The following is a 15,500-nucleotide window of genomic DNA, read 5'->3' on the forward strand; positions in this document are numbered from 1 at the left end:
TTCAGTGCATTCAAATCACCTCCGATTTTAATCTAATTGGGATGTGGTGGAACACAGGGGATGTGCAGCCAATAAATCTGCAGCAAATGTGTGATGTCATCATGTCAATATGGACCAAAATCTCAGAGGAATGTTTACAGTACCCTGTTGAACTGGGGCCAGCCCAGTATTAGAGGGGCATCAATAATAAAATATGTAGGTGTGTAAAGTCACACACTAGTGGTCATGAGAGGATGTGCAGTGTGCTGAGACAAAACACCTTCATGTTGTCAGACTTTTTGTACTTCACGCGTGATCCATTTTACATTCTGCTTTGAGGTCTCACATTCAGCTCTGCATCTTGGTTTGATTCGCAGTCAGTATGTCGTGATCTTTATATGACGTCAAGCCACCAACGAGCCTTTTTGTTTGAGCTGACAAGAAGGCGCACATACTTTCTGACTTGGCAATGTCACATTGATTCTCACTTTGCACATATACGTTAGCTTCAGCTTAGATTTATAATCCATCTCCAGTTTTGTTTCCAGCTGGTATCTAAATCCTCTAAGACTGATCTGAAGCAAGCAACAGACTTACAGGTTCTCAACTTGAGATGTTTTACAGATTTCTGAAGAGAAGATGCGCAGATGGAGGAAAAAATGTACTTGAGAGGCCCGGGCTGGCAGTTTAACACATTCATACAGCACACATGCTGCAGTCTGTGGTGTGAATGGCTCCTAACGTCTGGCTTACCAGCACAGACTCGAAGCTTCAGAGGAAATGCACAGGAAGTGCTGACAGAGTGTGATTATGTCACACGATTATTTTATTCAGTGTTGTATTCATATTTGTTTTCAGCTGTTGAAAGATGCTCTGAAAGTAAAGTTAACATGTAAGTAAGAGTAGAGTAAGAGTTCTTTATGAGGGCAGAGTTTCATTCAAAACCAGAACCATAAACATTTTGTAGTTTGGTTTCACTCTCAGTTCGTCACGCGTTCGGGTGGTCTCTGTGCTGAGAAACGGAGCCACGTCAGATGTTTTTCCTTTTTCCTTTACAGCTGACAGAAAACCACAGACACTTACACAGAAGTAGGACACTGTTTTTGGGGTGTGTGTAACTGAAACAAATGCGCAAATAAAGATGTGAAACAATGCCGAGAACATCGCTCCTGCTGTCGCTCTGTAAGTACAGCTTTTCCAAATATGAAATAATAGAAATGGGAGCATTAATGGAAACACGAAAGGTCACAGGAACAAGTGTTATGTGGGCAGATTGAATGATCGGACAAATGAGTGAAATCCTGTTTGATGCTGAAAAATAGCCGTTTTTAAATACAAGTTTTAGATTTTTCTTATTTTTGTTATAATGTAAGGAAATATTTGCTGGAGACAGATTATAAAAATTGCAAGACTGTACACTCAGCTCGCAAAATTTGAGAAATATAAAGTGAACGCGGAGAGAGAGAGAATATCAACCATAGGGTGAAACGTTTCTCGTTGGTGGTCAATGGGTTTGTACGAAGGTTTGCTTCAGTTGCTTCTTCTTAAGCTCCCTCCACAGATTTTCTTCAGGACCGAGATCTTGAAACTGCTCTATGACCTTAATATGCTTCTGCTTTAGCGGCTCCTTTGTTGCCTTTGCAGTATGTTCTTAGTCATTGTCATGCAGCCATAACCCATCTTCATTTTTCTGGCTGATGGAAGGAGCTTCAGTGGCTCGATTCATTGGCTCCTCAGTGGAAAGAAGTCGTTCTGCAGAAAAAGAGCCTCAAAGAATCGTTAGGGCATTTCTCTTCTTCAAACAGCTGATAGCAAACAGCATGACTTTACTTTCATCTGACCACAGGATGCTCAGGAATCTTCTCTCAATCATTCACACGTTTACTGGCAAACTTTAGATGGGCCTGATTGATTGGTGTGACACATCCGCACACAGCTGATATGGCGATCGTGGCTCAAGAGTTGGGAGTTTGCCTTGTAATCGGAAGGTTGCCGGTTCGAGCCCCAGCTCGGACAGTCTGCGTCGTTGTGTCGGTCGTTGTGACACTTCACCCGTTGCCTACTGGTGGTGGTCAGAGGGCCCGGTGGCGCCAGTGTCCGGCAGCCTCGCCTCTGTCAGTGCTCCCCAGGGCGGCTGTGGCTACAATGTAGCTGCCATCACTAGAAAAGCGCTATATAAATAAAGGCCATTTACCATATGTGCGAGCCAGCATTTATTAAAAAACAGCGACCAGTTGGGGTGAGAGAAGGAAAACAGGATAAAGACATGCTGTGGAAGAGAGACAGAGGTTAATAACAGATATGATTCAATGCAGAGATACTGAAAAGTAAAAAACCCAATGCATCATGGGAATCCTCCAGCAGCCTTCACCTATTGCAGCATAACTAAGGGAGGATTCAGGGTCACCTGATCCAGTCCTAACTATATGCTTTAGCAAACATGTCTGACAGTAACCTGTCCTGGGTGTGGCTGGTCAAACTGAACCCAGCTTTCCAATTACTTTTTCTCACAGAGCCAACTAGGATTGGACTATGTTTTCCTTAATAAATGAAATCATCAATTAAAAACTGCTTTTTGTAAGTTTGTAAAACAAAAAAACAAAACAAACAAAAAAAGAACAAAGCAGTTAATGGCATTACACTCGTTTCCTTTTTGAATTTAACACCAACCTGTGTGTCATTTCTCCTCAGTGCTGACTTCACTGCTGGGCTGCAGACCCTCCCAAGGTTGGTACATTTTTCAAACGCATTAATAAACCACACAGCACTTTTCTCTGTAACATTTTTTTCAGTGTGGCTCCAGCCGTCAGTGGTCTGTTTGCTCTCTGTTTGCAGTATTTGCTGCAGTTACTCTGCCCGTTGCACTCTATACGACCACCTGAGACTTTAAGCTGTTAAAAACAATCATTTATAAAAATAAGTATTATTTTTATTGCAATTTTTTATTTCACTCAACTTTACTTCAGTTCTGTGTCTTGCCATCACATCTGTTCATTGGTACATTTACATGCGTACTACAGGTGACCTATTTAACTTTCCCCGCTGCCTGTTCATACTAAACAGTCAACATGGCTAAAGTTTCTAATAACGAGATACGTATAAGTAATTCCTGTGAGCCAACATCTCAGGCTTCAGACTGCACTAAAAACCTTCTGGTCCAGCCTTGTGTTTGTGAGGAGCAACCAGTGAGAAGACAGATGGCTTCTTGTTTCATACATGCACTATATGCACCAAAGCCCAGGATCACACACCATGAATTGTAAGCTGTACAAAATTAATTGCCATTTCCACTTTTACAAGAAATAAAGAGACCACAAATATAATTGCATGACACATAGGTCACATGGTTGTAATGTGAGTCTCATGAGGAGGATTGCTTTTTGTAGTTGTCCCTTGTCATTTTGTTTAGTTTTGTTTTATAATTCTGTGTCTCTGTATTGTTGTTTAGTCTCCCTGTGTTTTGTTTCATTTATTGTTCTGTTTCTGTTTTATTTTTTTGTTTCCTGTAACTAAGCCCTGTCATTCTGAAACAAGAAAAAGCAGTTGTAGGACCTCCTCAGCTGAGGTTGAGGTGGCTGAAAAAGCTGCTTGCAGAAAAACAGCAACAGTATTCAGGGTAGAGCAGCCTGTAAATAATGTGTCTTTTAAAACATTTGTCAACCCTTCATAGAAGGGTAACAATTTCACTTTATGTGTGCTTTAACTGAGATCAGCTGAGATGACCAATGTTTGGATGTCTTCTTCTGATGTTTTCCTCACAGCTCGTCTGACTGTGAGTCCCAGCAGCTCTCAGTTTTTCCAAGGAGACTTTGTGTCTCTGAGCTGTGAGGAGGACGACAGCTCTGCTGGATGGACTCTGAGGAGAAACACAAGCAAAGACACCAGAGCTGAGTTTGAGGAGTGGGGAGAAGTAGCTGGTTCTTCCTGTAACATCAGCTACATCGACCCATTGGACAGTGGGGTTTACTGGTGTGAGTCCAGAGAAGGTGCCATCAGTAACATGGTTAACCTGACAGTCGCTGGTAAGCTGAGTGTGTGGAGTTAGTGTTGATGAAGCTGTGTGTAAATGGATGAAATGCTGTAGTTTGTCTCTGTGTTGAGGTGGATCAGTGATCCTGCAGAGTCCTGTCCTCCCTGTGATGGAGGGAGATGACGTCACTCTGCTCTGTAAAACAAAGACCACTCCCTCCAACATCACAGCTGCTTTCTATAAAGATGGCGTCTTCATTGGGAATGAGACTACAGGTCACATGACCATCCAGCATGTTTCCAGGTCTGATGAAGGCCTCTACAAGTGTGACATCAGCGGTCATGGAGAGTCTCCATCCAGCTGGATCACTGTCACAGGTGACACACTTAGACTGTGTTTGTGTATTCAGTATTCAAACATTCAGTGTGTGAAAATAACTTTTTCTTCGGTTCATTTAGAAAAACCCATCACTGCAGCTCCACCTGCATCCACTCCTCCACCTGCGTTACCTCCTCTACTTGCTGTGTTGGCCTTTGGATCAGTCTGTGTTTTGGTTCTGCTGTTGTTACTGGTTCTAGTGATGAGGGAATGTGTCTGCAGAAAACTTGAAGGTGAGACTCAAATGTCTGGATTTTGTATGTGTGGCTTAATTTTGCTAAATGGTTTTTACATTTAAACAATTTCCTATATATATATATATATATTTGTGTCTACATTGTAAGTGCATGTTGTCACATTACAGCTCAAACACTATAGTGTGAATTCCCAAAATTTATAATGTTTGGAATCTAAAGTGTTATTTTCACTACCTGAAAACATTCACTGCTTCCTCATCAGGTTTCATATGTAGGTGTGAATTATAGTAAATGCCTTTTTAACAACATATCCCTCATTTAGAAGAAACACATGGTCACTGTTAGCAACTTACAAAATAAGTCAGTGGTTGTGTTATGAAGTGTTACTTTTATCATCATGAAATATTACTCTGTGACCTCGAGGTATGGTTAGGTACAAATACTTGCTGTGAATGTTACATTATTACAACTTATTATATTACAGCTTATCCTAATGTGCATTTTCACTTTGTTGTCATTTGCAGTTCAGGCTGTTTTCATAGACTCTCCTAACCTCCCCTTCTTACTTTAGGATTATTGATTGTTTCAAACAGTTAAATATGTTTACTGAAAACTAAACCCTAAATGTAGAAGACACCTGTGCTACATGGTAGATTAGGGTGCATCTAAATTGAAGGCTCTATTATAAAGTGCTAATATTATCATTTCAATCTTTTAATTACATTTATAAAGAAAGGCCCACTCTGAGTGTTTTTAAATCATGTTTTACTTTATTTTGGTTCAGCTGATCAAGAAGCTGGAGAAGATGCCATCACAGATGACACCACGTACAGCGAAATCAAAATAGCACAAGAGCCTCAGCAGACAGCGAGAGAGGCCAGAGGTAGTATTGTTTATATTTTTATATCTCTGTGAGGAGCAATGCTAGTTTGAATAAATCTTGCACAAATCAGATGTGGTCATTGTGCACATCTGTCCTGAGGGTCAGGTTAGTAACGCAGTAAAAACAGATCCTAAATGTTTGGTGCTCAGTGTGAGATTTTTGGATAAGTTAAGCAAACTAATGCATTATGCCAGCATGGGTGCTGCACAGATGCCCATTTCATCTGCAGTATTCTACATATAAAACATTAATCATAGGGAATGTCTACATATTTTAAAATACCAGAAATATCAAGGAAACATAACAACATCTTTAAAAAGAAAATAATAATGCTAATGCTATAATAATGATTGAAGGTATTCTGAATCTTTAAAAAAAAGTTTCTTAGTTATGTGTGGAGGGAAACGTGATGAAGTGAAACAAGGAAACCAGCATTTATTCATGTGAGGCCACAGAGGTCAGAGGTCACTATAATTCCTTAATCTGCACCTTAGATTGTCATGTGGGAGTATCAGGAGCTCTTCTGCCCTTAATCAATACAGATTTGTGTTGCAAAGGTTGAATTCATTTTTCTACAACTCTGTTTCATGTTGTTTGAATTATGTGTCTTTGTGAGCAGAGACGCCATCAAAGCCAGAGGTCATCTACTCTTCAGTGAAGAAGTTCACCCGTCCAACCACTGATGACCAGGCCATCAGACCGGAGTGCATTTAATACACCTCGAGTTACTCTTAGCTGTAACTTCACTCTAATTTATATATTTTAATTGTAGTTTGTGTTTGTTTGGTTGTGTAGTTGTTCCTGCAGCACAGATCTGGTTTCTCTGCAGGATCAATAAAGTCTTCTTCTCACTTGTTGATTTTCTTGTGTGCTTCTGTGGGTTTCATCAGGTCATCTGATGTGATGAATCTGAGCTGCTCCTGTTTTGTTGTGGCCGGCTGATAATTATCTTGAGTGATTGTAGCAAAGATTCAAGATAAACAAAACCACAACTGTGGATTATAATCAGCGCGAACATCAGTGAGTGGCTGTAAATCTAACACCAGAAAGTTTCAGTTCAGTGTTTGTGTGTCTGCGTCTGCTTAACCCTGAAACCAACATAGAGGAAATGATGCGTCAACTATTTCATATTTCAATTTGTGTGTAACGTTTAACAAAAAAAAAAAAAAGTGAATATATGATGATTTTTTTTCCTTTTTCATCTTTGCAAATTGAAGTGCGATTTTGACAAAATAATAATTGTCTTAATCCAAATATTCAGACCAACACAGAGCAGATTACAGCTATGGCTGACAGTAGGAAGTCATATTTGCTGTGTTTTAAACGTTCGTCCTCCAGGGAGACGTTTACAGTGGTTCACTCTGCAGTCTGACATGAAAACAGAGAGCTGAGGTGTTTCGGTCTCTGACAAATATCAAACCCCTGAACAAGTGACTCAGACTGGAGGTCTGGATCTCATCAACTCTGATTCTGCTGACATCTATTGGTAAACCTGGTGTATTACAACACAGCTGCAACTTTATGCCAAATGAAGACACTTGGACATTAATTTAAAAAAACATCTAAATTATTGTAAATCATCATGACATCAGGACATTAGTTGTTAGCAATTAATATATTAATGATCCATATTAAAATTGGCTACAAATAATTAAGACTTTTTTTTTACTGTTGTCAACTTCAGAAATCACTCAGATGTTTAATTTACTTTTTAATGAGTGTGAAGCAAAACAACTACAAAGTTTCTTGTCTCCAAAGCGTGACTCGCTCACAGTCACTGCTGTGAGTGTGAATCAGAGGGAAACCGTTCACTTTGGATCAAAGTGTTGTATAAATGCAACCAGCAGGCGGCAGCACGGCTTCAGTTTGTTCAACAACATATGGTGGTTTCCACTCTGACCTTTGACCTTAGTGTGGGATTCATATTTTTCTTACTCAGCCAGTGTTTGCAGGTCTGTTGAAGCCACTGCATTTTAATCCAGTCAACGCAGACATGAAAATATATGTAAAAACACTTCACACACGTTAACATCAGGTATTTATGAACAGAGCCACTCAGTGTTTCTTCATAAACATTCATTAAATAACATAAAAGTGAATCTTAACCAGCATATAAAAATAAATATATATGAAGCAAATTGATCACTACCAATGTTAGTCTTTTTTTTTTTAAACAATGTCTTTTTATTAAGAGTATTTCCTTTAATAAATATAAACAGAAAAAAAGAAAAGGATTACAGATTACATTACATTCGGGTTAAGTACATTTAGGCTGTGAAATAAAAGGGAAAATAAGAAAAAGAAAAAACGGAAATACAGCGAAGAAAAAAAAAAGAGAAATATAAACATATGTATGATATTTCCCAAAGTAACATAATCCCCGCCAGATAAACCTGTTCATTCCCACCCAGGTCACTGCCCTAGACCTGTACACTGTATTTCCACACCTGACATAAGAGAGTTTGCTGGAAAATTCTCACAGATTTTGAAATGCATCAAGGAAGGGACCCCACATGCTTTGAAATTTGCCCTCCTGGCCAACAGGGAAGAGAATGATAATGCCTGTTTTTTAGAGGCCAGTAGAAGTACCTCATTCCTACTGATGCCAAACAGAGCAGGAAGGGGGCCAGGAGTGGAGAGCAAAGTGCAGCTGGTAAGGATATACTGTTGTCACTATGCAATTCCATTGGTCTTTCACGTGAAATTCCAATAAAATTGATTCATGTTTGTGGCTGTAATGTGAAAAAATGTGGGAAAGTTCAAGGGGGCCGAAAACTTTTGCAAGCCACTGTATCTTGGCTAATATTTTAACGTCTGTGTTCAATAGGGGATATGGGTCTATAAGAGGCACATTTCAATGGATCTCTTCCTTTCTTTGTAAAGTGTAATACAGGCTTCATAGAATGACTGAGGAAGAGATCCTTGTGTGATGCAGTCCGTGAGGGTTGAACTAAGCTGCACGGACAATAATGAAGAGAAGTGTTTGAAAAATTCTGACGGAAAGACAACTGGACCTGAACACTTGCCAGATTGCAATGAAGATATAGCTAAGGAAACTTCTGAGAGATGAGTTCATCCAGCCTTGTTTTAAGTTCTGGTGGAATTTCAGTAATGTCAAGTTGTTTAGTTAAGAACTCATTATTTGCATTGCAGTCAGTTTGGGACTCTGGGGTGTAAAGCTGTGAGTAAAAATCCCTGAATACTTCATTGTTTTTTTCATGATCTGTGACTATGTTGTCATCTTGTTGTCAAATTTTAACAGTACTTTGCCTTGCCCTAGAAACTTTTAGAAGGCTCACCAGTAATTTATCAGGTTTGTCACCACACATATAAAATTTTGATCTGAGGCTGAGACCACGGGACTGTAATAACATGATTGTTGGGCTTCATTTCTGTACTTAACAGTCATTTCAAACTTAGCTAGTAAATAACAATTAGCTTATGTTGTTCATGAGGCTAAAGTCATCTCACTTTGGTAATGTAAAGATAATGTGGCCAATATTAAAGTTATTATAATATTAATCTGGCTGAGAAGTGGGAAGTGAACAGGCTCTCTGTTGCTTAGAAACAAGAAGTGACAAACCGTAAATCCTCTCAGTCTAAGGAGCTTGGAAAGAAAAGCGTCTGGACTTCTTTAAGTTGCTTGAATTCTTTAAGTTGCTTGAAGACGTTTCACCTGTCATCTGAGAAACTTCAGTTCTCGAAAGAGTGACCTTTGTCCTTTAGATGCAGATGGACAGCCGAGTCTTGCCCTGTGGAGGTGGCTCTTCTATGTTGTGCCATGCGTTTTTCGAGGAAGCCAATGTACATATCTTGGACAGAGAAGACAGATGGTTTGAAAGACGAGTCAAAGAAGCCCTCTATGTCCACTGTGAGCGACCGTCTTTGAACAGAGGCGGTGGTTCAAGACACCAACTATCTGCCATCTATAATCCAGTTTTGTTTCCTGAATGAACCTCCCTCACTCCCCCAGGTCTTACTGCCTGCCTCCCTGCCTTCAGTGAAGAACCAGGTGAGATTTTTACCCTCCGATCTGCAGAGAAAACCTACGCTTTTGACAAAAGGGGTTCTTCTCGTCCATGCCTTTCACAATCAAAACTCTTTACATATCTGTACTGTGTTCTTGCACTAGCAGAAAATGGCTTACATTGGTGCATTAACATCCCCCTTGGCTTGCTGCATGTACGTTGGGGTTCTTTCCAGTGGACGAGAGGGTTAGTTCCCTGCGCCCTGAGGTAGCGGTATGCTTTATCGAGCTCCGGTGGAGATTTAAGTATTTCTAGGCAATTTCTTGCCAAATAACTCACAGAGAATGTTAGAAAAGTGAGTGGTGCGCCCACTTCCAGTGTCTTCAGGGAGGACGCGGATGTTCTGACGCCTACTACGGCTCTCCGGGATGGTGACTTTGTTCTATAGCTGGCTGTTATCTTCGCGAAGAGTGGCACACATGCTTTCAGTGACTCGTTGGCTCAGGTCTTCAGTTACAAGCTCCAAGGACAAAACTCTCTCGGCCTGTTCCTATAGGGTTTGTCGCAGTTGGTCCAGTTTTGATTCGAGGGCGTTAAATGAGGGTTTAAATTCAGATGTTAACTCATCTTGGTGCTGCTGGAGCAGCGTGGTGATAGCCTCCAGTGTTAAGCTAGCATCCTCCTTTTTGTTCGCTTTTGCACTCTTAGAAGCCATTGGAAAGTGTCAAAAAGTGTTCAAAACACTAGAAGAGTGTTTGTGAGTGTAAGCGACTTAAAGGTGGCAATTGGAGGGGTGAAACTGGTCAAAGCAGAGTTAAATTCACCATAGCAGTTAGTTCCTGTGACTACTCAGGTCGCATGCTGACCAGAAGTGATGTTAGAGTCTTTGAATGTAATGCGATATTAAACATGTCAGCGTCATTAAAAGAAGTCTGTAAGTGCCGGTACAGGAAACGTAAAGGTGTAAATGGGCTGGTTCTTATATAGCTCTTTTCTACTCTCACTGAGCACTCAGAGCACTTTATACAACTCGTGCATTCACCCAATCACACAAGCACTTTATTTAAGGTCTTTAGTGCTTCTATCTAACATTCACGCTCTGATGGATGCATCGGAGGGCAACATGGGGTTAATATCTTACCTAATGATATTTGCATGCAGACTAGAATCAAACCACCAACCTTCCAGTGAGTAGGTGACCCGTCCTGAGTTACAGCCACCCCAAAGAGTTGGGGTGTAAGAGGTGTAAGGAGTAGTGTATCCTGTAAAGGAGCAGACAGAGCACTGCAGAGTCACTGAAGGTGCTGAAGGAACCAAGATAAAAGCTCCTGATTGTTCACTCGGGGTAGAAAACAGCTGATCTTAGGTCTGTGTGTGAGTCTACTGAATGGAAGAGGTGTTGGCTCCTTGCACACAACCACTTCCTCTAGCTGTCATCAAATGTGAGTCCTGGGAGTTTGCGAAAGCAGACCATGAGCTCATCCTCCATCATGCAGACACAGATCGCAGCCTCAGCAGTGTCTCTTGCAGAAATGTGGATCTTCTCCTGCTTCCTCATCGGCTCCATGGCCACTTCTTTGCAAGGTGAGCTCCGTGTGCGTTCATGCTGTTTGCTTTGTTTCACTGATGCTCCTTATCAGTCGGACCATTTATAAGGAGAAACAGCACTTATTCTCAGGAGAGAAAAGTTGAGACACTAGGAAGCTAGGAGCTGCTTTTCATTGTATTTCAATAATCTGAAGGCAGCGTCGTCTGTGCTTGATTTCAGTCAGAATCAGAAAAAAATCAGAGAGTTCTGCACATGTTTGTGCAAGAATTCTTATTTTTTTCTTGTGTTTTCACACAATGATCAAGGTTTAAGATGAAGCCGAAAATTCAGCCAAAAGATCAAATATGCAGGAATAACTTTGTTCCTGTGGGTCTGTATTTCTTGCTAATGCTCTCTTTGAAAACCCTTTTTTCTGTGAGGGAAGGTCTTGTTGATCTCTCACCTCAAACATAACTTGTTTCAGAGCAGATTCGGTTACCATGGCTCCTGTTTGTACTGGAGCACTGTAACCAAATAATTTCCCCAGATCAATAAAGTATTCTGATAAGAAAATGTTTAAAATACTGAAAACAGCCCCCAGAATAAATCCTGCTTGAAAATAAAGGGCAGAAAAAACGCACTGAGTAAAAGACTATAACCAGTGGAACACAAAGACATCCTGGGTTTGCTGAACATACTTTGCAGCACAGGATCAGGGATTTAATGGGCTGAATGATTTCACTACACTGACATGTGGACCGCAGCATGGAGGTTGTAAATAATATTAGATTCTTTTGTAGCTTCTTAAAGCCATAGCTTCGGTAACAGCGACTTGTCCTCCACATTTTCATTATAATAAAGTTCTGTTGCACTTTCCAATAAGCACGAGGAGGAAACAGGTGTGAGGTGTCGCAGGATGTAACTTCGTGGTTGGATGGGTCGACACAAATGAGCAATTTAGCCAGATGCTGTAATTCTACCAAGGAATTGAATTTCTACTATTTCCGCTAACTCAGATTACCATGATGCAGCAGCTGGTGCCTAAATTTCAGATGGCTGCAGCGATGAGCTGCACTCACTGCTGATGGCTTTGAGTAGCCGAGGCTGTGCCATGTTTCCCACGATGCAGTGCTGACTGAAAGCCTCAACCCCAACAGCATTCAATCTTAGTTTTCAGTCTTGACTCTTGTATGCAGAAATGTCTCAACAAGTTCTCAATGTTTTTATTGAGATGATGTAAATTCTAAAAAAATCCTATTAGTGGAGAACAGGGATGGTTGTAACAAAGGGCATTGCTTTCACCAAGAAGGGATACACAAACAATCGTGTAATCGGGTCCAAGTGTTGCACTTCCCTACCCAACCTTGCATGTGAAATTGCAAAGCTCTGTAAAGAAGGACTCATAATTTAAAGGAAAATCACTGATTTCCACTAAGATATGATGGAAGTTGTATTTTTGTAAAGAGATGTGTCATAGGTACAAAGTGAGGCATTTCATCTATGCTTATTTGAAACCATCGTGCTGTGACAGGAAGCTAAAGAGAGGCTGACAGGGGTGTGAACAGCTGTAACACCTTTAAAAAAAATGGTTAAAACTAATCCCAAGACTGTGAGGGGGTTTAAAAAATTACACAGTTCCTCTTTAAGCCAGGTGCACATTTTCCAGCAACAGGTGACCATGACTTGAAAGTCAGAGATGATAACATCTAAGCAACATTGTCAAACATGAGGCCTGGGGGCCAAAATTGGCTCAGCAAAGATTCCAATCCGCATCTTCCCCCCACAGTCTTTCACAGAATGGTGAAACCCTCCCCAAGCTTTACTTCTGTTGAGGTGGAGCAGTGATCCTGCAGAGTCCTGTCCTCCCTGTGATGGAGGGAGATGACGTCACTCTGCTCTGTAAAACAAAGACCACTCCCTCCAACCTCACAGCTGCTTTCTATAAAGATGGCTCCCTCATCAGGAAGCAGCCTACAGGTCACATGACCATCCAGCATTTTTCCAGGTCTGATGAAGGCCTCTACAAGTGTGACATCAGCGGTCATGGAGAGTCTCCATCCAGCTGGATCACTGTCACAGGTGACACACTCACCTGTCTGTGTTTCTGCAGGTTGGAATGAGACTGTGACAAAGACACCAACTGCGACGCCTCCGCCCACAGCCGCATCCACCTCTTTTTATCTTCTGATGTGCGTGTTGTTGTCCGCTGGGTCAGTCTGCCTTGCGCTTATGCTGTTCTTAATGGTTCTGCTGGTGAGAAAGTATGTTTACGATAAACCAGGTGAGAAACAGAATAATTCATTTCAAATTTCAAAAACATTTAAGAAATGTTTAAAAGTTTGTTTTTTAAAGTCCGTTATTATTGTTTACAGTTTGCTGCATTTCAGCTTGTAAGAAAGAAACTCGACATCAGATAACCTCCTACTGTGACATCATAAGGTCAGACTGTCAAGAGCAGCCAATCAGATGGAGCACAGGTACTTTTTCATGCACCAATGGTGTATTTGTGGACTTCTTCAGTTTTGACCAACCTGTTAAAAACGTTTCATCAAACAACACTTTACAGAATCCACTTCTTTAAATATTTCCAATCCTGCATTGGTTACATCCCTGTTTTGTTAAAAACTCAAAAAATGGTGCTGAGCAGAGTTCGAAGGTCAAACTGCATCATCTTCATCATCATTTTCTTTTATTTCCCAACTTTTCCCACAAACAGTAGCTTTGAAACAGTGACATGTTTTTCATCCTATCCTGTTCACAATGGAACAAACAATCACTGTTTCATTCAACAGTGTTTTTTCCCATATGGAAAAGAAATAGTAAAAACACATATATGATTTACTCATGAAAGTGGCCACTTTCTCATTACTTTCATATTTTTTTTTTAGTAAGTATACAAAACATACAAGTTTCATTATATAATTTTTCAAGGGATCTTATATCTGTTTTCACTCTTGTATGCTTTTCATACAAGTTTCATACAAGACAGATAAAAACTTTATAAGATTTATATATATCTTTTCCATATGGGTTCTTTCATGTGAATAATAATCACATTAATCAAACTTAGATCTATCACTTTATACCCTTTAAGTTCTTCCTCCACGGATCTGCCCATGCTTTAACCAGCCTTTTATTCACCACGTATTTTATTTGTAGGTTTCATTTTGTACTTCGTGTAACATCCTGACATCCTGACCAGCTCATATAGCCATTCCCTGATTCAAAAGAATCCCTGTGTTTGCATGTTTTTGTTTAATTCAGTGTCCTTTTTTCTACCAACACACTAAAACAGAGTATGAATGATCTGACTGTTGTCTTCTTAATGTTTCCTGCAGTTTTTATACCAGCGGCGCTGCTATCACTGCACTGATGTCCTTTTGTGTTTTTTTTTTTTTTTATTGTGCAGAGACTGATTCAGCTGCAGGTCATTCAACAGCGAGAACAGAAGATGTCAGTTATGCGGAAATCATCATAAAAGACACGGGAAACAGGTCAAAGAGAGGTATGGTCACTCCGCTTTGTCTCCTCTGTCTGTGGCTCCTGTTGTGTGCAGTGGTCAGCTAGGGTCAGACACAGGGTGGAGGTCAGAGCAGCCGTTCTCTGCCGGTCACTGGTATCAAATTCAAATTTTTATTCAAATTCAAATTTTATTTGTCACGTACACAGTCATACACAGTACGATATGTAGTGAAATGCTTGGACAACTGCTCGTGACCTAAAGAAAACAAAAAAAAGGAAAGGCTATGAATAAGATAGGAAATAAATATGAAAAATTAAAAAGAAAAATTAAAAAGAGTAAATTTAACTAGGAAGGAATAAAATATAAATTAAGGTTAAAAATGAAATAACTGTACAACACAAATTAGAATGAAGGGTAAATTTAACTGGGAGAATAAGATAAAATATATAAATTAAAGTTGAAAATAAAATAACTGTACAACAAAATAACAATATAGAACTATATAAGAATGTATGAAGAAATCTAAATATAAATAAATATACACAATAACAGCAGCTGTACAAGTATTAACCGGAAATGAAGAATATAGTGACCAGTGTTGTGCAAAAACAAAGTCCAGAATGTCCAGTGTGTGTAAGAACTGTATGTGTGGGTCAGTACTGTGTGGTGGTTGATTGAGAGACCGTATCGCCTGCGGGAAGAAGCTCCTCCTCAGTCTCTCGTGTTGGTCTTCAGGAGCGGAATCGCTTTCTGCCTCAACAGAGAGAACAGTCTGTTGTTGGCTGGCTGAGTGTCCTTCACGATCTTCCTGGCCTTGGTCCAGCACCGCCTGCTGTAGATTGAGTGCAGGTCAGGGAGCTCGGAGCGGATGGTGCGCTCAGCTGACCGCACAACCCTCTGTAGACGCTCGTGTCCTGCATGGTGCTGTTCCCGAACCAGGTTAGAGTTTCCCGTCAGGATGCTCTCTATGGTGCACGAGTAAAAGTTCCTGAGCACCTTGGAGGGCAGTTGGAAGTCTCTCAAGCGTCTGAGGTGGTAGAGACGCTGACGGGCCTTTTTCACCACGGTGTTGATGTGACAGGACCATGACAGGTCCTGCGTGATGTGAACTCCGAGGTATTTGAAGCTGTCCAC

The 15,500-nt window shown here is 40.6% G+C and overlaps 1 protein-coding gene across 1 annotated transcript; it reads left to right on the forward strand.

Moving 5' to 3' along the window:
- The first annotated feature begins 948 nt into the window (after positions 1–948).
- LOC120736333 (low affinity immunoglobulin gamma Fc region receptor II-like) lies at positions 949–6,819 on the forward strand. Its single transcript, XM_040036375.1, has 7 exons — positions 949–1,161; positions 2,671–2,706; positions 3,741–4,001; positions 4,081–4,326; positions 4,408–4,560; positions 5,309–5,407; positions 6,027–6,819. The coding sequence occupies exons 1-7, from the start codon at positions 1,131–1,133 to the stop codon at positions 6,119–6,121; spliced, it is 921 nt and encodes a 306-aa protein (XP_039892309.1). The 5' UTR covers positions 949–1,130; the 3' UTR covers positions 6,122–6,819.
- The last annotated feature ends 8,681 nt before the right edge of the window (positions 6,820–15,500 follow it).

This window comes from Simochromis diagramma, unplaced genomic scaffold, assembly GCF_900408965.1.
Source record: "Simochromis diagramma unplaced genomic scaffold, fSimDia1.1 OVJJ01000703.1, whole genome shotgun sequence".
Lineage (NCBI taxonomy): Eukaryota > Metazoa > Chordata > Actinopteri > Cichliformes > Cichlidae > Simochromis > Simochromis diagramma.

Bases quoted from the DNA above. Each gene is read 5' to 3' on its own strand.
- LOC120736333 (XM_040036375.1), top strand. From the start codon at position 1,131: ATGCCGAGAACATCGCTCCTGCTGTCGCTCT. The intron at 4,002-4,080 runs GTAAGCTGAGTG...CTCTGTGTTGAG, and splicing joins GGTTAACCTGACAGTCGCTG to GTGGATCAGTGATCCTGCAG. The intron at 5,408-6,026 runs GTAGTATTGTTT...CTTTGTGAGCAG, and splicing joins GACAGCGAGAGAGGCCAGAG to AGACGCCATCAAAGCCAGAG.